General features: G+C 40.7%; 1 protein-coding gene across 7 annotated transcripts in view; it reads left to right on the plus strand.

Moving 5' to 3' along the window:
- The window catches only part of LRRTM4 (leucine rich repeat transmembrane neuronal 4), a 238,293-nt gene extending 218,534 nt beyond the window's left edge, over positions 1-19,759 (plus strand). For 4 of the 7 annotated variants that reach the window (XM_068920877.1, XM_068920879.1, XM_068920878.1 and 1 more), the window contains one exon: positions 18,475-19,759. In XM_068920877.1, coding sequence (XP_068776978.1) covers positions 18,475-18,696 — 222 coding nt within the window. In that variant the 3' untranslated portion in view covers positions 18,697-19,759. The remainder of the gene's footprint in view (positions 1-18,474) is intronic. The other 3 variants (XR_692882.2, XR_011136495.1, XM_009665680.2) reach the window with 3 other exon arrangements.
- Positions 19,760-26,194: the final 6,435 nt, after the last annotated feature.

Here is a 26,194-nt window from a genome sequence, read left to right on the forward strand (position 1 = left end):
AATCTGGGTTTAGCTTGGTTTGGGCCAAAATATGCCAAGAAAAACTTCCTGTCGTTTCTATTTGGTTTTACTAGGCACCAGATCTGAGGGTTTTTTTACAGGAATTCGGAGCTTGGTCTAAAGAGCATTTCATACCATGAGTCTAACGAGGTACGCAATTCCATGAATGTAAGGGAATAAGCAGTAGTTAATGGTTGACTCTCAGTTCCTACCACTCATGTATGGCCAAAACAGAAATAAACATGCTTTTTTGCATAGGTTTATCCTTCTGCATTTTCACCAGAATATATTTGTATGTTAAAAAGTTTGTGTGATTTTTAGTCTGCGAAAACATAGTCTATCTGAGAATTGTTTGGAATGGCAGTCCATGTTTTTTATATGTGCAGATCCTTCGGTTCTCTTCAGTGGATTTTGTGTCCGCTTCTAATGTTTCTTTTTCTGTTTTGTTTTAAACTTTTCTCTCCACACTACATAGATTTCAAGAAACTGCACATGTCACAAAGAGAACATAAAATAGTAATGTTTTACTGTATTGAAAAAATCGACTTAGGCTGCAGTATTACTGTTTGGTTTTTTCGACGCTATTTTGGATGATGCATACAGGAAAAGACTGGACCGTTAACATATGTGGGGCAGTCCAGGTTGAGTTTGCTATTACAGAACGCTGTAGATTGACCTAGAAACCAAAGTCTTTGGAATGAAATATCCACTAGCTGGAAATTGAAGGAAAGGATGACTCCTGCTCCCTTTAAAAGAAGATTGAAGGAGTTAAGGGGCCTGATTTTGAGTCTTGCAGCAGAGTATGAGTACAAGAACTGTCATCGCAGTGTTAGACTACAAATTCACACTGCATCAGGTATGCTGAAAGAACTGTCATTCCTGTGAACAAGTGGCAGCGAGAGCCCTCAATGAAAGGACAGTTTGTGAAGATGGATGTACTTGATTATTTTCTTTTTGTACTGTGATGCCTAGGCCCCGCTTGCAGGGAAGCAAGTTAAAAAGATAGTCCCCTGGTTTGTCGTATGAAGAACATACGGAAGAGGTTACGGCTGAGCCACGGTCGATCACACTCACCTCTAATCTGCAGCTGCTTTCCTCCTGATAGATAAACATGTATCTAAATAATGCACCCTACCTACCTGTCAATTTTTTGTGAATCTTCCCTTTGACAACTGAATGTTTCCATTACAGCCTCTAAACATCTTGGAGACTGACCTGTTCCAGCTTTAAATGCACATTAAGACTGCATTTCCTTCATTTCACCTTCCAAGGGAAACTGCAGCTGTTCATTATTTGCAGCACTTACTACAAGAGACTCATTTTCAGGAGATAATTTTTTCCCTTAGAACTTCATAAAAGTGTTTTAGTTCCTGACCACAAAGACGCAGCGAATAACTATTGCAGGGGAGTGCTGGGAGCTTTCATGTCAGAGCTGTTCTGCTTTAAAAGGGCACAGAAGTCTGTCAATGGCACAGTCTTTTCTTCCATGGTAATAGGAAGAGACTGTGTTGCATTGTGTTATGTTGTAGTAAGGTTTTGAAGCTGAACTTGCTACATACCTGTGGCACAAAAAGGAAAAGGGTAACCATGTCAACCACTGTCCAGCTGGCAGCCAGTTCTTTGCGCTACCATCATTCGCCTTGCCTCATCTCACCTGAGCAGCTGTTTATAAAGAGGGAGGGAGGGCTCTGGGGCTCCTTCTCAGAGCAGTGAGTATTGTGTCTCTCATAGAGCCGGTGGAAAAGTTGGATAGAAATGCTCTCTGTACTGGCCTTTCTGGTTGCATTTGTGTTTTGATGCAGGTTTATGTACTTTATTTCAGGGCAAAGAATTGGTAGGGGAATAACATAATTACTGGGAAACTAATGGATACTTAAATAACCTTTCCCTGTTTTCATTTCTATGCGTGGGAGAAGACACAGGCCTAAAAAAGGTTATATTTATTATTTAAATTAAGGTGGCACCCAGAGGACTCTATTTTACACAAGGACCCCATTGTTCTTATCCCTTCTGTAATGAATTATGATTATTACTGAGTTATAGCAAATGCTGTAAGCCTCACTGTGATCAGAGCGCCACACTGCTGAGCACGCTTATGTAGCTGTAGTTAAAGATTACCAGAAAGCTTACAGTGCCTTACTGAAGAATGCTTTTGATTTGATAAAGGATAAAAACAGCTGGGTTTGATGGGAAATAAAATAAAAGGAGGCAGAAACAATACAATAGTCTTACTAGCCCGAATTGCAGACCATTGCTAATTGATGTAATGACCCTCGATCTAGTTATCTGGAACAGCAGGGCCAAGTTTTAAGAGTCTGAAATTTAGAATGCCCCTTTTAGTGCCAAAAAAAAAAAAAAATTTATGCCAATGTGATCCTTGTGATTGATTATATTCAGGCCATGTCACCCAACAGAGCCATGTATCTAAGTATGTAATTAGCATTACCCCTAGCCTAAAGTTCAGTAGAAAATTCATGGATTAGAGAAATACGCAGATATGAAATATATGAAAGACGCGTTGTTATTCAGGAACTTTGAAACATCTACATCAGAAACGCTGGCTGAGTAGCAAGGCTGCTTCCGACAACTGCCAGGTCCTGACAAGTGGCATAGACAACCGAGAAAACAGCCAGAACTGCCGGGTCGACAGTCACCCACAAGAGGGGAGTGTTACAAGTCGCACTGTCGCGAACCTTCTCTTGCAAAGAAGGCCACGGGGAAGCTGCAGCAGAGCAGGAGGAGGCCTGAAGTAGTACACCCTCAGAAGTGAGGCACCAAGCAAACGATGCCAGAAAGCAATGAGAAACAATGATCAGGGACAAGATGACCAGAATCTCAATTTAAGTATTTAATTACTGTAGAAGACCCTTCAGTTGCTTTGCTTGAAGAACATCGCAATAAGCAAGCATAGGGGTGCATTAAGGTGCGCTGTGTGTATGATTATAGTTGTTTCTAGATACAACTGATACTAGTTGTTGAAATGGGAGAGAACTCTAAGGTAGGCCTATCTTAGATACCCAAGATCCAAGCCCGGTTATCTGATGTTAGGGTAACAGCTTCAACTTCTCTTGTCTCAGTTTCCTTGCTTTTTTGGTATGAATAGTGATATCTGTCTTCATTAAAACCTTTGATGCAGGTACTTAACTTTCTGCATTGCCTTGGGGGAGTTCTTTGACCTCTGTTTATTTATCTGTACAATGAGGATAATGATGTGTGTTTGCCTCAAAGCAGCAAGGCAAGACTTAATCTGAATAATGATTGTGGAGCCCTTGGATGAACGGTGCAGCACAAGGGCAAACAACTGTTTTGGTTTGCTCTTGTTGCAACTGTGATTTGACTTCATGAATGTGGCAGGCTGTAAGCAGGCTTTTTATAAAATTTTGCCAAGGCCTTATGGGTGAGAATTGATGGACTGGAGTATGTTTGATCTGAATCCTCAATATTAGTATTATCATCTGTGTAGAGATATTCATTGATTTGTTGGCCTCTGTGTATTCTTGTTTGTGTTTATGCTTTAAAATTGCTTAACTGATTGTACTTATTTGACTAGCTTGTCTGCTGCTGATGCTGTGAGCGTAGCTCAGCTGATTAAATGAAAGAACAGGGAAGCGGGATTTGATGAGGTGTCTAGTGGGTGGAAAGGGAACAGGGAGACAGTGGGCAAGTGAATTGCCTTTGGCCAACAGCAGGTTAGTGACAGAGCTGAGAATACACCCTAGTTTCTTAGTCCTTCAGCCTGCCCTTTAAACAATAATTCCTCTTCAGCTGCTTTGCCAACAGCTCTGTTTGCATTAAAACAGGTTTGAGGTTGATCCATCTAATACCAGACTAACCATGGTCTTCAGAGTGGCATATCCCAAACGTTGACAGTGTGTTTACTCTCTGTTGGTGCTTTTGAGCACCAGCTGCATGTCTGTTGAGGATGAAGCCATCCAGAACAGGACAGAGTCAGCTTCTGCTTCCTTTGTAGGACAGAGATTTGTCCAGTTTTAACTTTTTCCACTTCTACATCGTTGATACTACTGAAGTTGAAGGGTGAAGGAGCTGCATTTACCTAATCTTCATGTGAAAAAGTCCTAGTGAAAATAATTTGGAAAAAGAGTCTTTCTGTGTGAAAAGCAACTGGGCCCTTGGGTTATCAACCCATCTCATCATCTCATGAACCCATTCTGTTACTAATTGGAAAACACTATTACGTATAATGTTAAAAGATATGGAGAAATGGCCAGTGCCCTATGCTCTTTTTTACTGAACTGGAATCATTGAGATAAACTGCCTCTCTTGGATTCCATATTCATCTTTGGATACCTGTTGCCCTCCCTGTTTGCTTCTGCATACCTTGAAGTCTCTGTTCTCTCGTACATGAAGGAATTGAAGGCAAGGGATCTCATTTCCTCTCTTCTTGGTTTTGGGCAGAAGGAAGGTAAAGAGAGTGTCTTTGAACCATGTGCTGCATATTTCAGAAAGTCTCTCCAGTTCCTAGCGAGAATGAAAGTGGTCTTGCAGATATTTTGATTTGTGGTGTTTTCCAGAGACCCTGTGGGTAGTGCACCTTTGATCTGCCGCCTTCTGCTTATTCTAGGCTCACTGATGGCACTGTCAGACCCTCTGTGTAGAAAGTGTTTTCAAGAGTTTGCTTTGTGTTCCTGAGAGAGAAGCCTTAGTGCAATTGAAATCCCAACGCCTTTTCCACAACCTTTTACCTGTTTCATGCTGCGATTACTGTAGGAGCATTTCTCTCAGCCTTCCTCTTTCTGTTCACCACAGAAATGCACTGGCCCTGGCCTGGAAACACATTTTCACCATGTTCTCTTTTTAGTTTGGAGTAAAGAGGAAACGAGCAGAGCAGTCCACAGTGGTACTTGTCACCCTTAGGGTGATAGGAGGCGCAATCCTCACCCAGAGACTTGTGTAAAACTCTGGTTTGCACAGGTATGTTCGGCCCTTAGCCGGGTTTTGGGGGCTGTAACACAGGGTCTCTGGCAAAGAACTGTTGTTTGGCAGATTTCCTCCTATGGTCGGGAATGGAATGAGATCGCTGTGTGCTACCTCTAGAAGGAAGCCCAGCATGACCTGCTGAAGCATCCAGCTTTGCCAAGTACTCAGTTGTTTGAGAACTTTGTGTATCTTGGATTAACTGAGAGACAGTATAGAGGACTCTCAAAAGTAGCAGTAGGCAAACCCCTAGCATGGAACTTCATAGCATCTCCTTAAACTGCGGTGTTAAAGTCAAAAACACCTTTAAGCTAGGAAGGTCTGTAACAGTGTCTTGGGATGCCGGAGAGCTGAGTCCCATCCCTGGTTCCTAAAGCATGCATCTGTATTGGTGTTCTAATTCAGATTAGGATCTTACTTTTGATACGGGTCTCGGGATTGCGCGCTATGTGCTTCGATTCACATCACAGAGCAGCATCAGAGAGTCACAGACAAAATTCCTTTGAGATGGAAATAAGCTGAATGTGCTCCAAGTATTTATGGCACCTGACTGGAGCTAGTTTGCTGTAAACTCTCTGGAACATGTGTGGTGGGGACAGTGTGCACTGATCACCAACTCTCGTGATCTACGGATGTGTCTGTACTGGGCTGTAGCGCTTGCTAAAGTGTGCACAGCTATCGTGGCTGCATGATACAGGAAGTCACTTAGGGACAGAAGATCTGTATTCATGTATTTAGCTCTTTGAAAAATCTGTCACTCAATCTGTGCATCGGTTTCCAGATCTTTTGCTAGTTTGCTATTTTCCTTTCTCCCACCCTTCATCTGTCATGCCTGTCTGGAGTACAAGCTCTGCAGGACAAGGACTCTTACTAAATGCATGAGCAGTGCTTACCACAGTGCAAGTTCAGTTTTGTTTGAGACCTCTAGGCACTACAAATAAATATCAGATTCTAGATTACAAGAGCCTTATTTTTCTTATGTTCCTTCTCCCAGCCTGTTTCACCCTTGCGTAGTTAGGGATCAGGTCGTGATATCACCTTGATCTTACAGATAAACTAAATCTGTAACTAGATTTGTTCTAGGTGGCTGCAAACTAGTGTAGACCTGTCAAAGGGAAAGATGCCTTGCAGAAGGTTCTCAACAGTTACAAGGCCCTGTTCTACCACTCTAGCAATGCACCAAACTAATATACGCTCTGAAGAAGTTGAATTGCTTAGCCTCTTTGCTGATCCCTTCTGACACATGGGAGTTACCTTTCCTAAACGGAACAAGTCTGAAAAATATCGGAGTAGCTGGAGACCATTTGGCTCATGCTTGGCTGCTTGAGAGACTGTTCAAGCGTGCTGTCTCTTGTTGACGTGAGCTGCGGATAGTCCTAGCAGCAGCTCCTTTGGTTTTCAAAATCCAGCTCACAGGGCAGATTCTGTTTTCCAGCAGGATCCTTTCAACCTGGTTCTTTTCATTTACACTCCATCGCTGCTGCTGAGCTCAAGCTCAAAAACAGTCTAAGTAGGTACAGTTATTTTTGCTACAGATTTATTAATGTTTATCGCGTCGGAATAGGTTGGAGAATGCTTTGTTTGTTTTTTTTCCTAAAACACCAGAGTTTGCACAGCGCGATTAGCTAGCAGATGCTGAACGTCTATGTGCTCTTCGGCCCCCTTCTGGCTAGATTCAGTAGCGTTCAACTGCATGGTCAAGGCGCTTTATTTTTCTTTGTCTGAACGTCTCAGAACCCTTTTTTCAGAGCTAGTCTCAGGCTTCCGGTCAGATTTACACATCACAATTTGTTTGCAGTAATTACGGCCTTGACTCTTGCCAGCTGGCAGATTGTTAAAGGGGAGAGCAGAGAGCTTGACACAGAGCAGTCCCAAGGCGGTTCCAGCCTGAACTTGTGTCTGCAGTGGCTGTCTGTTGCTGTTTAGATATGAGACAGAAGGTTCAGAAGCCTTCCTATTTTCCCCCTCTTCAGAGAAAAGATAGCTTGGAGTATCCCTTCCTCCACTTCTTAACCATCTTGGCCTTGTGATTTCTATGCCAGCTCTCTGTAGGTTGACTGCTAGACCTTGGTTTCTGGTGTTTGTTTCTGTGATTCTGTGTGGTTGCTGCACTCCCCTCTTCTGTTATACAGTGGCCGTTTTGAAGCTTCAGCAAGTATAGATATATATTTTTAATTTGATCCAGAACTCTCTTTCTGCTTTAAAAGTGTCACTGAACTACTGTAGCTCAATAATTATTTCCACTGTTTTTGCTTTTGTAGAGTAATTGATGCTACAGAACTAAGCGGATCAATTTAAAGATTGCTAAGCCAAGAATATTTTCTGGCCTGTCTTTTTTCATTCCTCTGGGCAGGTTTTATAATACGCAGGGACATATTCAAAATCCCTGAGAAAAACTGGAGAAAGTCAGTTGTTTTCTCTGGAGTATTTAAAAAAAAAAATGCTATGATTGTGAAATGTCCTTGCCCACAATGCTGGTCAATCTTGCATTAATTTTCTGCTTGCTTGATCTCTGATATGCAAAGTGTATAGAACATGACTAAAGCATGAGCCCGTGTTTGTTATTAATTTTCTAATACTATCTGCTGTGTGAGTCTCTGCCCTGCCTTTTCTGTTTTTCCTGTTTGCGATTTCAGGAGTCTGCTTAGAGAGCAGTAACAATCCTGCTGTTGCATTCTTTCTTTGCAAGTCATATGCTCATAGACCAGCAACGGTGGAAAATATTTGCCCAGCAGAGTAAGAAAAGCCTTAGTAGTAAAATCAGTTTTTGTAGCAATTCACGTTTAAGCATCTCAAAGCTTTTTATGAGCTTCAGGTAAAGTCCTAATAGTCCTCTAAAGCGTCTTGTTGAATCACTGGTGGGTAGGATGAACTCTACAGATATGCCTACTAGTAATACATTTATAGCTAGGCAAATACAGGCAGACCAGTAGCCTCTCAGGTTCAGGTAGATGGGTTTTCCTTGGAGTTGATGGGCTACCTAGCATCACCCCTTAGCATCCTAGTAAAGTGCATTCAGTGGATTTAGCAGAGGAGCTAGGAAGAAATTGAGTGTTAACACCTTATCACTTCCAAGCCAGACTGTTTCCCAGGGTCAGGGTGCCAACTCAGAAAGCTCAACTCCAAGTAGTCCACTCTCTGTACTGGCATAAAGGCACTGACCTTCAAGGAACACTGACTCCCAAGTCCTCCACCCTCTGCACTGGATAGCAGTGTCATTCACAGCTAGGAATCCTGCCAGTCCTGAACCGAACACACCCATTTCCCTCTGGCTCTGCCCTTGAGCATCTATTCTTCCTTCTCTTACATTGCTGCAAGAAGGAAAGACTACTCCTTAATCTTTCCAGTGAAGGTGGCAGTTACATAAACCCTCACGCCAGTATGAGTCACGCATCACTACCTTTTAGAAACAGTAGGGTTGCAGTCTCCTTTCAGTGTAGGCACACTGCTCCCATCAGTGCTAATGGGAGTGACATACGGACATCAGGAGGAGAAGCTACCTCTTCTGGAACTGGATCAGCATTCTTTTCAGTGTGTTTTTGCCACCATGCACACTGCTTTCTCTGCTAGGAGACAGTGGAGGCAATTAAAATCTTCTAATTTCTCATGAACAGAATCCCGCTGAGACATTCAGTCTAATAGGGGCTCCCTCCTGTGTCCAAGAAGGTCTGTAACGCCAGTGATTTCTTCATCCTCTCCCACCAGAGGAAATCTATCCCAAAGGAAATTGCCATCTCACAATCTTCTCAGGAGATATAAATAATTTCTTGAACTTGCATTTGGTTTACAGTTGTAATGCCTTGCTCGTTCCTCTGCTTTTAGCATGTCATAACATTCTTGAATAACAGCTCTGGAGACTAGACTGTCTGATGCACAGATCGGGCGAAACGTGAAGTGTGGGTTTCTGCAGTGTTTTTTCCTAATTTTTCTGCCAATGACTTTTTTTTTTGGCACCTGTTTTTTTTTGTAAAGAAGGGTCCCTTCAAATTGTCTTGAGAAGAAGTCTGAAAAATAAAACAAATTATCTCCTGTCTTAGGTCACAAGCCATGATGTTGAGTGTTGGATTTTATATGACAACAGAGGAGAACAACTCTGTCAGGTTATGATTTGGGATGGGTGAGCTGGATGCTATCGCTAAATTTAATATTGCGATGTTAAGTGGGATTAATGTGAATTATGAACGTGGCTCTGTAAGCATTATATTGGTCAGAAATGGGTTGAGACCCATCTGCCCACTCCAGCGAAAACCTTTTGGGTATTGTATTGCTAGGTAACTTGGAAGGAAAAGCTCCCATTTTTTAACAGTTCGGTGAGACATCCAGAAGCTCATTCAGATTTTATTTCAGCAATTCGTAAGTCATATAGGTCAACTTTGCCTTTGTAGAGCAGCCCTGGTATAGTCAGTCAGTCAGTCCTCTCTCATCTGTTGGGATGGACAGTGTGGGGATGCTGGCAGGACTGGAGAGAGTAGCAAGGGCTCAGTGAGGTGGAGATTCCAACTTCTCTCATCTTTTATGTGGAAACTGCAGGGAGGGCAGGTATTGGGACTGGAAGAAGATGCCCTGGGAAGAACATCCTCTCTTTCTTGCTCTGCATTATCCCTAAAAACCTGATTATCCTAATGGCTTTTGTCAGTTGTGCAGTAAGCTAGGATCACACTATTATGGTCTTAGAAGCATGCTATTGAAAACCATAGTCTTCTAATGGATACAGTGGCATTCACTTCCCTGCTGGGGCCTGTGAGAATATTTCTGGCACTGAAATACCTTGGAAGATCCAGCCCTGTAGCATTTCAGAACTGAAATGCCAGCAATTTAGAAAGCTAACTGAAGTTGGATGTGTTGGAGATTGAGAAAATATTCTACAGAAGTTATTGCCGTGTTGTTGGCCTGTGCTGCTGCTCTTCCTTCTTGATCCCCTGGAGATTTGGCTAGATGGGCCTTTGACTTGTCCTGATGGGTTCTCTTGTTGAGAATATAGCTTATTAGGCTGTCTAAATGAAAGCTGAGTTGCCTTAAAAGAGACTCCATTTTTGAAGCTATGCGTACTTAGGCAGCCAAAGATGCAGAGAGGTCGCCAGAGGGATTCTCTTGCGCATAGGTAGCTAACTACCACCAGGCACTGCATTGCTTTTGAAAAACAAATCTTGGCACCTTAAGCAGTGTAAAAGCTTTTTTGAAACACCGGCCTTTCATTCCTATTCAATTCTACAGGAAATTACCCTAATAGCATTGGAAGCAATATTAATGGCTTTCCAATTAGAATAACTAGATACTTTGTTTATCTTATCGGCCCTCCACGGTGGAAAATCGAAGGTCGCTATGAATCTCAATTCACTTTTTCATCAGTGGGTCTTCTTGTCAGGAACAGATACTCCATAAAATACAGGTAAAGCAATTGAGAAGAAATATTTTGCCCCAGCAACAATAAGGCTTAGAAGATTTTCTCCTTTCTGGGAGTTTTCTTTAGGGGAAACCTTTTCATTTACTAATTGAAAGATCAGATCGGCCCGTAGAGGGAGGAGCAGTGGGGTACGCATGATTTTTCTCCTAATTTTTGGAGAAATGCACTTGGTTTAGCAATCATTGAGAAGTGTGTTTTAAAGGGAAAGGCACTAGTGTGGTTGGAGAGAAGAGCAGGAAGTTATCTATAGGGAAGGGAAGGAAAGGAAAAATTGAAACGTAGTTCAGGTTATGAGTGAAACTGACAGGGCGATGTCATATCGGGGCTTGGGACGTGCAAAGCACTCTGCGGAGGTGACTGAATAAGTGTCAGCTTCTCTCTTTATTGTATGCCTTTTTCATTTATAGATGTTGAAAAAGCTGGTGTATGTAACAAATCAGTACCTTTATTTTAACTAATTTTGTTATAAATTTAATCAATCACTTTTGTAGAGTATGATATAGTACCTTATAGCCATAGATTGCCTATTAACATGGTATATAATGTTAATATGCTTATAATCATATCTAATATACTAGTGTTTCATTAATTCATGTAATTACTTTATGTATTAGTTATCAGTTATCTTTCCATAAACTATAAATAGAACTAGAATATGAAATGCAGAAGTAGCTGATAGCTGTACTGTTTTCTGCCCTGTGTTTCTTCTCTGTTGTTTCTCTACCTTTTTCATACTAGCACCTGCCTTCTGATAGTCTGTTTCAATTTTGGGATCCCGTTTTCCTGGCTAGGAATACAAGAATTAAATAACATTAATGACCCACCTGTCAGTCATTTGTAGTCTCTAGGCTCCTAATTTCCTCTGAACTCTTTATTTTTACTTGGAAGTGGTCTTTGGCCTGCCAACCATAACCAAGGTGAGAATATTGTCACAAGGTTAAATTTCAGTAAAGAAAGAGCTTCCATTGCATATTTAAATTAAGCCGTCCGATGCCCTCTTCCAGCCCCTAAATACCTCAAAAGATCTGAGGCTTGGTTCTTGAAGACTTGGATTTAATTCCCAGATCTGGCTAGGAGAGCAGTCTTTATTCTTGCTGCTCACTGCTTATTTTGACTCGTATTTGGAAATTTTAGTTTGCAAAATGCCCTGTTCTATTTGGTCCAAAATATATTCAGCAGCTGTATTTCGATGTCTAGCAGGATTCTGTGCATTAGCCACAGTTCCAGCTGGACTGGTAAGATGCAAGTGGACTGATGAGATCACTAATCCTTTTCCTTTCTGTCTTATGTGCTTAGAAAGGCTGGTGTGTGTGGCTCTGTACCAATGCTGAGTCACTTCCTACAGACAGCTAAACAGATGCAGGAGGGAACTGCCCATGCCAGTCAGTTTGTGGGACTTTTAAGGTGGACATAAGTGTAAGATAAAGAGGAGAAAAAAAAAAAAGACATTACGGAGAAGCAAATTAAAGGAGATACTAGGCTTTATTTAGAAAAATCGTAGTTACTTTGTACAGCACTTTCAAAACGGTGACTTAAGAGCATATGCATATGCGTGGGTGAGTGTGGGCACACATGCATGCAAGAGATTTGGAGCAGACAGTGTTGTACATCCCCCTGGAGCACTGACCCTCTGTGGATATTTTACAGTGTGTCCTCACGTTCTTAGTGAAAACTGGTGGGTACAAACTAGGTAGTTTTCTGCATGATACTAATGACTTCACGGCAGTGGGCTGGCCTGGGCTCAGTACCGTATAGGATGAGACCTATACCTGAGCAAGATAGCGAGTATTCCTGCTCATCTGTCTCGTCTCCCAGCTGCATATACTGTTAATCTGATTTGGTAGGAAATAGGTAGAGGCTAAGAAGTGGTTTCTCTCTGGAATAGGAAGGAAATTGAACATGAAATTGCAGGAAATTGATTGTGGGAATAGGATTCAGCCTACCAGAAGAATCTTGCTTAATGCTTCCTGCCTAATCTAGGAGCGCCAAATTCAGGCAAAGGTCCAAGTAGCATCTGCAGCTCTTAGAAAACCTAGGCTAATGCAGATAAAGATTTTTGTAAAACTTCACATGAAGATCAAGGCAAGTTGACAGTTTTCCTGAAATGTTTAAATGACATGCAGACCCCTTCAGTAAAAACAGTTCTCATAAGACTTGTGCGACATCATAACAGACCAAGCAGGCGTCTTAATTGTGAACTTTTTTAATAAATGAAATCTTGGGTTGTGCTAATATGAGAATTATCTTAGGAAACATGACTTTCAGAACAAAAGGGGTTTGATTCAAAAAACGAACAAAAAAAAAAGCAAAAAAAAAAGGCAGACACTTTTGTGTTTATACCAATTGGAAATAGAGTAGAACATGTATGCATTCATATTCCAGAACTTAAATGTCTGCCTCAGTCCCCTTTAGTAAGTTTAAAAATACGTGTATGATTATGCATTTTCTTGAATAGGAATGTTTTTCTGAATTGACTCTAAGGAGAAATTCTAGCATTGTTAACTGTCATTTTTCAGCAGCATGAGATCCACTGAAATTGTTTATATCAGCTATATCTGACTAATGTGCCTAATCAATCTATCTCTAAGGTGAAGCTGCGTGCTTTTCTAATCATAAAGCTCTGATAGTATATCTTGCTTACCTTTACTCTAAATTATGATACTGTTCTAAACGAATGCTGAATTTGATTTACCAACAGCTATGATATTAATTCAGTAATGAAGTCATGGTACTCTGAGACTAAGTATTAGCACTAATGAGAGAGTATAACTTACAAATCTTGTAACTCAAAGTTTCCACTACAGATGGACAACTAGGCAAGTACTTACACATAAATTAGTATACCTGGATTGCAGAGTAGCAGCAAATGTGAAAGCAGACAGTGTTCAACTGTCTGAGAATATTCGTGCTTTATTTTTGCTTTTATGAAGAAAAAGTACCTAATGCAAGATGGTGGTGGTTGCCCTGTTCCATTTTCCGTCAGGATGAATGGAGCGTGTCTGTAGTTTAAAAATCAGTGTCCTTTCTCTTTGCAAACACAAGCAACAGTATTGAAAACATGTACACTGCAGTGTCCAAACAGTGAAAGTATAATACCAATTATTTTAGGTACCCAAAAGAGAGAGCTGAAATGACGTTGTTCTCAGAAAGTCCGTTACTTCTATCATTGTGCTCCGGATTTTAGGTTCTTCCCAAAGCAGTTACTTATCTGAGGATCATATAAGAGTTTGTTCCTTCACACCGTTCTGCTCTCAGGATTAAAAATATTGAACCCCCTCCCACTCTCCCTCCTACCCCCACCTCCCCTACTCACAATAAAGGGATTGCTATTCATTCCTTATAGTACATACCTGTCCTTCTCTGATAATTCTGGTACAATGAGTCATTTAGACATCAATGACTACTCATGTTTCTCAGGAAAGAATTTTCTTTGTTGGATTATGAATGATTGAAGATCTTTCTTCAAAATCAAGCTTTAAGAAAAAAAAAAACACATTTCCAACAAAAAAATTAGGCCTTTTCTGAAAACCTGTATTTCTCAAATTTGATTTAAGAGTTTACCAGGAAATTATTTCAAACTGGGACTGCTAGTGATTGGATCTTGCTAAAATGCAGGTAATTCTGTGCGAGATAGAGATTTAATCTCTATCTCATCCTCCACTTGTCTTCACTGCAATAGATCTGTTGCTGTGATCAGGGAAGAAAATACTTAGGCAGGAGTTGCAGTCGGCCTAAGGAAAATAGTATTCTGTTCAACTCTTGGCTTTACTTGATAGAGAAGTGTCATAGCTTCATAACAGGGCTGAATTTCAGGTTGTCTGTAGCTTACTGTTACGAGGTAGTGTTAACAATTAGGGAAGTCTGAGGTGGTTTAGTATACTATGAAAGGCAGTAAAGAGAGAAAAATATATTAAAAATAAGATCACTCAATATTCATTTAGGGCCCATTCCAGTCCTTTTTAAAGCTAATGAATGTATTCACACACAAGTTCAGTGGATAATTGATCAAATTGTAAAATAATATGTTTTAAGTTCCACCTTTACTGATGTACTCTTCGAGTTTCAGAATAAGAATTGTTATTGATGTTTTGGTAACAATCTGGGTATTAATGGCTGCACCTATAAGAAGCAGAAGTCCAATTTGAATTCTTACCGTTGAAAGAGATCTTAAGTAAGACTTTCTTGTGTAATAGTCATCCTAATTTTATAGTGCAAATTATTTACCTCCTTATATTTCTGACATACGTAAGTAAAGCTGCTGAGCACAGTGTAAAAATACTGCCTGAACTGGAATGTGGCTACACGCACTTGCATGTTGGAATGACTGATTGTCACTGTTGAATTTCAAAGCAAACTGGACAGGGAGCTTTGAGAAAGATCTTTTTAATACAGATCCAGGATTTCTGAATCTGAGGTAAACTGAATCTGAGGTACACTCAAGTTAGTCCTGCTTGTTTTGTAAGGAGTTATGTGGCAACAAGGCTGCTGAGCCGTTAACCTCTCCAGCATCAATTCCACTCCAGAAAGGAAGACTGGCATTCCTAAATTTCCACCGTTAAAACTTTTATGTTAATCTTAACTGCAGCTACAGGTTTATGTAAATTTTGCTTGTAATAGAACATTTGTTTTGATTGTGTGACGGTTACGGTGCAATGTTTATTGCATTTAGCGGGAAGATCTACAGAGGTGTAGACTTCAAAAATTAATGCTAGCTAACTAATCCAGTCCATTAGCCTGAACCCCGCGCTGAACAATGAAAGTGTTTATAAAACAATAAGCTTCTTGGTTAATAGAGTCAATGCTTTCCTCAAATAGCAGAGTCCTTCATTGTCTTAATCAACTGTCTGCAACATTTGATAGACAGTATGCTACCTTAGAGTAAGGCAGAAGAGCAGAAGACAACCACCTCTTTGATGATACACGCGGGCTAAAACACAGTGTCCGTCACCTGTACCTGAATGACTTTGGAGTGCATTCTCTTGTTGATTTATGTTTCTCCCACCGCACAAAGTTTAAATCACTTTAAATATTAGACGGTATAATTTTTGGAAGAGGAGATAGAAATGAAGAGGGAGTAGAAAGTGTTGTGAACGCTGTGTCCTCTGCTAAATGCCTTGGCAATCTGTATCCCACCCCTCAGCTTCACACATTTCACTGGACTGTGCTGTCATGGCACATAGCTGGGAGTGAACACATAAAGCCAATAACTGAATTGGATGTTATGACAGATTATATGAAAGAAAAGAGAGTTTCTTTTTGTATCTGTTCCTGTCTCTTTATCTTTGTTTACAGTTGAACATGTTCCAAAACTAAATTTAAAGCGTTTTGTAGAGTAAATGTCTGTGGTTAGCGGCAGCAGCGTGGCCTGGAGGAGAGAACAAAGGACGCTGCTTGAAGACCTTGATTCTTTTCTTGGCTCTACCTTTATCTGCTGTCAGATAATTTCTCAGCCTTACTTCAGCTTTCTAGCCAGTGAAAAATGCATCTCCCATGTAAAAGGCCCAGATATAATGACGACATAGATTCCCAAAGTCTCTTTTATTTACTGAGGCATTTAGTGAACTGTTGGGATTTTTTTCATTCAGATTGTCCACATTTTTATTTGTTGCTTAGAGGCCATAGCAGCTTACAGGGTCTAGCTTAGGTTACAGTCGTGTTGTTTTAGTCCCTGCGCAGACAGCCCTTGCCTCAAAGAGCTCCGGTCTCCAAGGGTAAACCGGGGCAGGAAATAATAATCTCATTTTCCCGATCAAAAAAATGACTTGTCTGAGGTGACATTTGTCTAGGTGTCTCGGGCATTAGTTCCATAGCAGTAATGAAACAAAATAGAAGTTACTTTAGAATCTGGAGCAAAAATATTTATAAAACTAACTCTCAGCAGCTTAGATCTTCGTAAATATGTTTTTGGTCTTTGAATGAAAAATATACTAGTATCAGCTTGGTTTAGAATAGTTGATGTCTTCTTCTGTCCTTTTTACATGTACCAAAGCGAGTGGTCTTACAGCTGTCCTCATTTGCAATAATTTCTGTAGTCAAGGCCATGGTTACGAAAAAGTTTTTGTGGGCCTGATTTTCATTTACTGTCATTTGTAAATGTAAGACAATGGAGCTATATAAAAGTCTATCACTCTCAATGCAGACTGATCCCTCATGTGTTTCTGGAAATGCAACACAGATTATGTTTTGGAGAAATAGTTTCAGGGAAGGAAAGGAGACACTGTTTTGTGAGGGACAGTCCTCTGAAGGCTTTGACTTTGATATAGAAACGTTTTATTGGGAAGGGATCAAACTGTTCATATGGTTGGCACCTTGAGTTGGGAGGCATCACAAAAACTAGTCTTTGTGGGGAGGATTGTTGGCACTTCTTCATTCAGTCTTTACTAGAGGCTTGCTAAAGGGATGTTGTTGAGATCAGATCCTTTTAATCCCTGTTTGCAGAAGAGAAGGGAACAAAAAGTGATGCTCAGGTGATTCGTGTACTGTGTATTGTTCCTGTGAAGCCAGGACCTAAATTTCTAAATGATGCAGAACGAAAGCAGTCTTTGGCTTTTATGGAATCATAAAGAGTTGCTTTAAAGGCTGAGGACAAATTCAAGGGCTGATAACGAACTGACATGACTACTACTGTAGCCAGTGGAAGTTACAGTTTCTTGCGCGATGACTGAATTTGATCCACAAGCGAACACAGTTGTCCCATTAAATTGTACTGAGCAGTGTGTGTTTTGCATTCTTACCATCCAACTGCCGTGTAAAATGAAGACGTTTACAGCTAAATTCCAATTAGTGGGAGAGTTTTGGAATCTTTCCAGAGTTCTGCAGGGAAAAGGGTGGGGGGAAATCTTAACTGCTTATTAGATCCGAATGCAAGAGGAACTCTAACCCTGCAAAACTTATAATTAGCCTTAATGTCTTTGAGATGCATTGCTTTTTTCATGCCTATTTGAATGAAGTGCACCATGCAATGAGAATTTGTGATAAATTAGCTCTGTATTCTTCATTTAAAGTTCAGCATGGAAAATAAAAAAACATTTGTTACAAGATTGAATTATGTGTAGGATATCTCCAGCTATAATGAGCTCAGGTTTTCTAGCAGTATTAGAATAAACCCTTGCCTGTATCGCCTGCAGTGTGTGAGTTTTTTTCCTAAAAGCATATTTCTTTCTACTTGATCAGCTCGTCTCTTGCAGATGATAGAATTATCTGCAAGGTTTGCATATGATGTTGTCATAAATCACATTTACTTCTAGGATTAACATTTGCAAGCACCGGATATTTATTTATTTTTTTAAAAAAAGGAGGGACTGGCAGTTTCTGAATATTTACATGAAGGAAAGATATGGATTCAGGATAGATCCTGCAGACTTTTCAACTACATGACCATGTTTACAAGGTGAGGATCTGCCCAGCTCTAGTGAGCATCAGCGGAGACTCTCTGATAGTGTCTCTCTCGACAGGGTTGTAAGAGAAAACACTCCCAAGAAACCATGACTTCACGCAAGCAGCTTAGTCGTAGGGCTGGTCCACAGGACCATGTAAACGTGTTCTGGCTATGCAGAGAGCTGCATATGCTGGCAGCCAGGTTTTCCAGTCCTTTGACATGCTCAGACTGGTCTGGATTTTGTAAAAGTGCTCAACCCCTTTCAAGGCGCTGGGAGAAGGTTCAATTTTTTTTAAAGGTTTTCAGTGTAACTGTCATAGACAGATTGTCCAAAAGAGGTCACAATTCAGCATGGCAGACCATTTGGAAAATCTGGCCGCGGATGGATTGCTTAAGCGTAACTTCCTGTAATCTAGCCCATAAAAGGGAATTAATCACACTGCAAAGGGCCAGAACAAATCTGTGCGTTACGTAGGCTTTCACCAAACGTAACTTCCATCTACAAGTAGACCTATCGACTAATATGAATTCAAGTAGTCTTATTAAGAGGCAACTGTGTGTGCTACAAACAGCCTAAGAGCATCAAAGCTTTGTCTTGCTGCAAGAACTGAGACGTGCAGTGATTGTTTATATTGTGGATATGCTGAGCACCCGTTGTATTTGAGGCTGCATCGTGCTAGGTGCTGTACAAATGCATGACTAAACTAAACACATTATTTACATGTTCTCTTTTTTGATCTCTGTTTCTCTGGTGCAGGTACCTCACCACATGAAGACTTTACCTTATTACAGTTATGACCAACCAATGATCGGATACTGCCAAGCTCATAAGCCTCTCCATGTAAATAAGGGGTACGATACCATGTCCCGGGAGCAGGCTGAGACAACCAACCTGGAACTCAGTCGAGACCACAGCTTCATAGCTACAATTGCGCGTTCGGCTGCTCCAGCCATTTACATTGAGAGAATACCAAACTAATGATGGAGACAACTTCTTCAGGGGGCGGAGTGGGGAGTTCTTTTGAGGGACTTTTCATCTCAGAAGAGACCAGGGCAAGAAACTAAAATCAACCATTCCAGTTACAAATGTTCCAACACAAACAAAGGGAAGGGGATAAAGCAAACTCCGCAGACTGTGGAAATGCAGTACACACTGAGAACTTCAGGATTTTCTTTGCTTTAAACTTTCAAACAGATTCCTCAATGTAAATATTAAAGAGAGATTGTCAAGTTCTTATTAAAAAAAAATAGATTTCACTCTAGCTACATAAAGGGATGGATTAAGAGTTTTGTTTGTATATTTGATTTTTCTACATTGCACGGTTCCAGGGAAGGAGAACCACAGGTAAAAATTAAAGGGGGCAGGGAGGGCAAGGGTTTGGGTGGGATGGGTCAGCCATGTTTCCTTATTAAGTGTTTATTACTCTTCAGAGATCTGTTTTGTTTAATTTTTTTTCTTTTTAAAAAAATAGCTATATATTTTCTTTTTTTTTTCTTTTTTTTAATGGTCAAGCAGTTATATTTCAAACTTGAGACATGGGCATTAAAGCTTATGTTGAACCAAAAGGACATTGGCAATTGATGCAACAGAAACAAAGAAACTTGGGTGCATGTACATTTAAGACACAGGCTGTATGCTATGGAGGGTGCTTTTGATTTTTACTTCATTGTGCTTCATTGTTGACACTATAATTACTTTTTGGTCTCTAAGAAAGGGAATAACATGCAACGGAGTATCGACTCTCATACTTACAGTCCAGCGGTGCCGTAAGCAAAATTAATGGACATTTGGAAACCAAAATGGAAGTGATGCGCTTGAAATGGATCAAATGGAAAAATCTTTCAAAGCAAGAGTATTTTGGTGAAACTCACTGGCTGACACAGTTTCTAAAACACAGGAGAATGTGTAACATGGTTTTGGTTTTTTTAATTAATTATTATGATCAGTTAGTTTTTGTGTAGTTTTTATCAATAAAATGACAACAAAAACAGTGGTGGAAAAAAATAAACATATTATTTTGTGGTTGGGACACCACAGCCAAGCTACTGTTTGTTTGGTTTCTCTGGATGTGTAACACGGTGACTCAGGGGACGTTAGGGAACAATACTTTGTCCTGTTTCACCTCTATCTCACTTCCCAGAAAGAGCTAAAGGAATTATTTTAAGTTTGGGAATCTGAAGAAGCCCAGTTTATTTAGCCTGTCTTAAGAAAAGGTTAAAAGATGATTTTATCAGGACACTCATATAATCCTGAGGGATGAGGGGAGGGAGAAGGAGAAGCCTTTCTATACATACATACATATATATATACACACATACGCACCCCCCCCACACCTATATATACACACACACTCAAGGGTTTTTCCTGTCAGAAAGCAGGCTGTTGAGATGCAAACCTTGAGATGAAGCTAAGACAATTCAGATTAGAAAATAACGGTGTAACTTTTTAATTGGAGGGAGAATAACACTACAGCAATGGGTGTTAGGATGTGATGATTTCTTATGGTTTCGAGTATTTATATATGGGAAATATGCTTGGCCATAAGGTAAGGGTTTGATGCATGAATGTGTGGAAGTGCTGAGTATTGTCTCCTATACACACTATTGTCTTCTGTGTTTCTCACCTGAAAAACATATTTTTTTCTGAAAAAAGGACTATGTATGTATGTATGCATTCTGTGAGCTAGACAGCTTGCAGGGTAACATGGAAGTTCAAAGTCAAATTGATGCATTGAAGGTAATGTATTCAGAATTAAGAATTAAACAGGAAATGAAAAGAAAATGATGAAAAGGCTAGATGATGAGCTTACAGCTGGTTCTGTCAGTTTTAGCAATACTAGGGGCAGAGGAGGAAATCAGCTTGAAACACGAAGCTCCTTCAAATTGAATTTAGAACATTGACCCACAGCCTGTTGAACTAAAAATGAAAGATGCGCGTTGATTTCTGCGGGCTCTGGATCAGCAATAGAATACATGTCAGTGAGCATCCAAAGCGTAGTGGCATTCCCATGCTCTACAAGATGAGGATGGTAATGTTTTTAGTTATAAGGTTCATAACAAAACGTGTAATTGTGGTTCTGTCTTGTAGCCGGCAGTTGTGTATCTGCCAGCCTGATGCTAGCAAAATCAGAGAAGGAAATGTTAAGCCCTCATACTTAATGTTTCTCTATATGTTTTTTCCTTGAAACCCCAGCTGCTGGAGTCATGTGAATATTGGAGAATATCTGTTTTTATTTTTAAATTCTGTTTCTAATCTTCATGGATGCAACTTCCCCCACACTCTGGAAAAAGCAACTTGCGTAACTACTGAAAGGAAAGGAAAGGTAAAAAACAAACCCTCCTAGCCTCTTTTTTCATTTTCTGATGCAAAAAACAATGAAAGAACTTGAGTTTAGCAATGATTTGGTGGATATTTGGAGCTGACAGTTTTGGACCATCTTGGGCCCACTACAGTCAGATCACACATTTCCTTTGCAGTTTTGGGGAATTTTGCTGCCCAAGAACAAAATACGTTGTTTGTATGCACAGTCTCCTGCATGAATTCTTGCTTTTCTGCCTGTAAATGCTGCTGATTTTCTACTGTTCATATGCTGATGCCAGTTTGGGTGTGAAGCCTGTAACTTTTCTTGGCACTCCTGAAGATTAAGGAGGGTAATGTTCCAAGAAAGTTTTGAAGACATAAAATTATACCTCAGTGCCAAAGGTCATGTAGAACTAAATATTTACGTGGTGGATTGCTTTAGATCAAAGTAGGAGGTGTCATTGCAGCATGTACTGAGCTACCTGAACTAGTGTTATCTACTGCTAGTTAGGTGGTTGTAGTGATGAAACTAAAATGACTCCATACAAACCTGCCTGGGACTCTATAGGGTTACTCAGAAGCTGGAGCTTGTATTACCATGGCTGCAACTATAGCCAAAGAGACTTGATACAAGCTCGCTCTCTAATTGTAATGCAGAAATACTGTAGGCAGGTTCGGCTCCAGTCTTTCGTTATGAGTTTCCTGTCTTTTTGTTTGTTTGTTTTTTAAAGTGTCAGTTCCTGGAATCGTGTGATAATTTTACAACTTCAGCTTAAAAACGTGCATCCGCTTTTCTTAGGGAAAGCCTTTCTACTCCTCTTCATACAGTTCTTTTGACGGACGTGACTGTGCTGTGAAAGGGAGGATGGAGCAGCTCATCGGTTGCCCAGGTAAGGCCCAAGAATTAGTAAACTTCCTACAGCGTCTCTAATGATTCTTCTCCTAGCGAACAGCAAATAGAGTCTTACTGAAAGGAACTTACTGCTGAACATTAGGTTATAATGACATCTTCGTGGTCGTTCTGATAGGAGTGGTCGTTGCCACAGGGCTCACAGAGAAGGCTGCTGTCTTGCTGTTAGAGCTCACAGTCATTTGGTGTCCAGACAAGCTAGAAAAAAGCCTGAGCTTCAGGCCAAAGCTGTTGACCTTTGTGCTCTGGCAAATGCTAACTGATGCGACCAAATAACGGGTTCTGGAAGACTTTAGGAAAGACTGACGACTACCTGTGTCTGTAGCTAGTAATAGCTTTGCTGATGTCGGTGGGCACTGAAATTATACTGTCCTGATAACGCTGTGGGTAGGATCTGCCTCCAGGGAGGCAGAGCCTGTAGAAGCTGTCTGCTATTTGGAATTATTACCAAGGCCAGCAATATTTTGCTCTGAAAGTTAGAAATCTTTTAGAATAAGCTGCCCTTTACCATAATGAATGGGAAATGTTCTGAAGATGGATAAACACAATGTTGTCTTGATTTCCCATTGAAAAAAGTCCATGAAGAAACTTGCCACATTGTACATGGCAAATCTAGTGGTTTTATCGGTATTTTTAAGCTGCATCAAGGTTTAAGTGTCAAATGTACTAGGTAGTGAAGGGAATCAGTTTTCAGGTGGTTCCAGTAATTGGGCTCCTTTAAAATGTCACTATTTACTTTCTTAAACCTAGATGAAGGAAAGGGGGTTTGATAAGGCTGTAGGTCCATCAATCTGGAATATTGCCTTAAATCAAAAAAAAGAAATTACCTATCTGATATTATTGCCCATGCCCCCGGTATTGACATACCTTCCACGTAATAGCAATGAAGAAGATTCCATCAGACTTGGTAGAGTTTGGGCTCCTTGTTCCCCAGTGCCCTGTGAGGGTGGAAAAAGATTTTTTTGACCAGCATAGAGCCCTGCTCGTCACTAGAAGGATGAGGTTTGATCATCCTTATCTTGGAAGGTGTAGTTATCAGTGGTAAATAGGTAAATCAGCCCTCACCATAATAAACCAGCTACCCTAACTCAATACTGGTAGAAGAGTTAGAAAGATTAACTATCTATGGCAAAGTGGAATAAGGAAACTAAAGAAATAGCCGTTCTGCAGCCATGTTCTGGGGTGATCCGTGGACTGCAGAAGGAACTGTTCCCCTCGTGTGTTTCCAGTGCAGTTATTTCACTAATACTTAATGCCCATTATTTGCTTTGATGGTCTGTGACAGGCGTTTTCATAATAGGTGGGCAGGGTAGAGTGAATTAGTCTGCAGAAGAGAATATCAGTCATTCCTGGAGTCAAGAGATACCTTACGCCCTTGTCATTACGTATTTCAGCGTGGCAAAAAAAAAAACTGCGTTTGAGGCAGGCAGATCCTCCACAGCATCACTGCCAAGCAGCCCCCTCGTGCTAGCTCAGCCGTACTGAAGTCTTCAATTGACTGCGGAGATGGATGTGAATATTACCTGCTAGCTACAAAGACATGGTGCTCCTCAGTGGCTTTAAAATATATCATCCTAGGAAATTAGGCAACTTTAAAACGTAAGTGGGCAACATATTAAATTTATTGCTTTTGTTGTATAATTTAACTACAGGTAAGAAAAGTTTTCTGAAATAGGTGCAGATAAGCTGCTAAAAACATGTCTTGCTTTTCTGATGAAATTTGTGGCTTTTCTCTAGAAAGTATCCAAAATTGGGCAGAAAAGGGAGAGGACAAGGCTGCCCTCGGTAACTAAAGAGTTACTGCCTCTCCTGGAGGCAAGACGCAGCTGATCAGCTGCCACCTGGCCAAGTAGTAGATCTTATTCCTGCTGCATTCCTGTGGACAGGAATGTAAGATAGCTAATTGCATAGCAACTGCAGGAACTCCACAGGGACCTGCTGCTTCAACTGTGGGGTGTCAGGAGAGAGTCATGCTACTGACCATGCTACTGCTTTACGACGTGGTTTTGGGAAAACTGCTTTACTTTCTTTTCCCCTCCTAGCTGTTAGTGTCTCTCGTTTCACTTAGGAGCTTTTTAGGACAAAGCCTGCCTCCGATGTCCAGCATTTTGCACCAGTGCAGCCTTGGTATCAGTGACAACTTTTGGTACAACTGAAACAGAAATAATGATAATAAAGTCAGGAAAAAAAAACCTATTTCCCCCCTCCTGTGCTATCCCCACCGTGATATTTTACGTGTTTAAAAGGCAGGCAAAATCAATTTGGTAATGCAAAAGCTATGGTAGCTCGTGACTTTCAATCAGAGCTTCAGACTCCCCAGTGATCTGAAGCACTCTTACTTGCTAAAAGTGGTTCTGAAAACAGCAGGAATTAGGGGATCTTGATAGGCTGATGGAAGCAGGAAGAAGAAGGCATTTTCTTCCAAAGCCCTCTTAGGATTTAGAGTTAAAAAAGAAAGAGGGCTAGCGTACTACTTTTTGCGTTTGTGTGTTTTGCTTCCAAGGGGGGGGGGGGGGGAGAAAAAAGCATGTACCAGCAATTTAGAACAAAATATATTTTGTGTCACCATCTGTACTTGCTTATTCAGGCTGAATTTTCAGGAAAGATTGAACTTAACTGCGTTTGGACGCTTCATTAAAAGCAGTGGGGCTAGCCAAATGATATCATAGGATAGGAGAAAAATGTGGATTGGAAAGGTCCTCTGGAGGTTATCTAGACCGACCTCCTGCTAAAAGCAGGGCTAACTTCAAAGTTAAATCAAGTTGCTCACAGTGTTATTTTTCTGTCTACCTTGTGCCTCACCTGAGAAATATCCATGGTTTCAGTGAATAATCTGTTGGGTGACCTTTTTTGGCCTGCCTCATGCAAGAGGTTAGGCAGACTGAGCACAGTAGCCCTTTCTCATCTTAATACCTTGGGATCTGTGATTTCTTCTAGATATATGTCTACTTTTAGGACATTTGTGAGGACCTGTCAGACTGGAAGAAGATTTGACTAATACAGGCATACTTCTCAGCTATTCCCTGACATTTGACAAGTTGGAGCACTTAGCATTGAAGAGATGTGATAAAGAAATGAATCAGGCCTTATTTGAGTTCATACTTAATGTAATTTAATGTTTGTCTTTACTCCACGTGGTCCCAATCCTGAATCCAGGGTCAGTAGTTCTATCTAACTGTGCTATAAGGAACAGAAGAAAAAGGCAGTTCCTGCCTGAAGAACTTTCTATCTGGGGATCATTCAAGGCAAAGCATATGAGTGCAGGCGTACAAAAAAGCACATGAACAGAATATTGGCTGTAAGGAAGGTTGGAAATAAGAATGTTTGGTGGTTAGAATATGGTTAAAAAGGCAGCAGTGCCAACCTCAGAGCGCTCTAAGCAATGCCAAGAGTCTTTTTTTTTTCTTAAGCTTTGTGACAAAGGAAGTAGGTAGAGGAGCCTACAGAAGGCGGATGCTTATGGGGAACGCCTCCAATGCTTCAGGAAAGGCATGGTAGGAAGAACAAGTACGCATGCCTGAAAATATAACAGAGATGTGATAGAAGACTAGCATTACTGAATGATCAGAGGCAAGAATTGTATTTCATACCACTAAACCCAAAGTGTGGGGCTAGGTTCCTTTTGTAAGTACCATGTACGAGGCAGAAGAATGAGCATGCCTCTAAGCTGTGATAGGCAGTACACAGATTGTAATTTACAAATAACATACTCAGTATTTGCAATGTATTTATAGCATAGTGTGTAAGATAAATGGCTGGCAAACATTCATAAAGCGTTCATTGGACATGACACTGTTCAATGATTTATAAATCAGTGCTATAAAGTGTAAACTGGTGGCAGTGTCGGATAAATTCTTCACAAAGTGTTTGCTGTGCATCAATAATTCTGATATTAATTAGTTTACAGTTTATCTGCAAGTTCTTTGGGAATGATTTACAGTTCGTTTTCTCACTAGCCAAACTAGCAAAGGGCTTGAAGTCTTGCACAGATTATGTGCTAGACCTATTTGTTGTTCACTTTTTTAGTTGAGTCCAGAATGAAGAAATCAGTCCCTGTTTTGCGCATCTTTGTTGAAAACCTAGTGTAGTAGGATGTATACGAGGTCTTGGGAACTAACAGCAAATGGAAGTAACTGGAGATGCTGGCATGGGAATGATAGGACAACCCTGAGTGCTTTTGTCAACAGTTAAGTGCAGAGGCCTGCTTCCGGCAGTGCCCGAGTCCAGTCTCTGCCGTAAGCTTTTTCTGTGCTTCTGGTTGAATCT

Source organism: Struthio camelus, chromosome 27 (assembly GCF_040807025.1).
Source record: "Struthio camelus isolate bStrCam1 chromosome 27, bStrCam1.hap1, whole genome shotgun sequence".
Classification (NCBI taxonomy): Eukaryota; Metazoa; Chordata; class Aves; order Struthioniformes; family Struthionidae; genus Struthio; species Struthio camelus.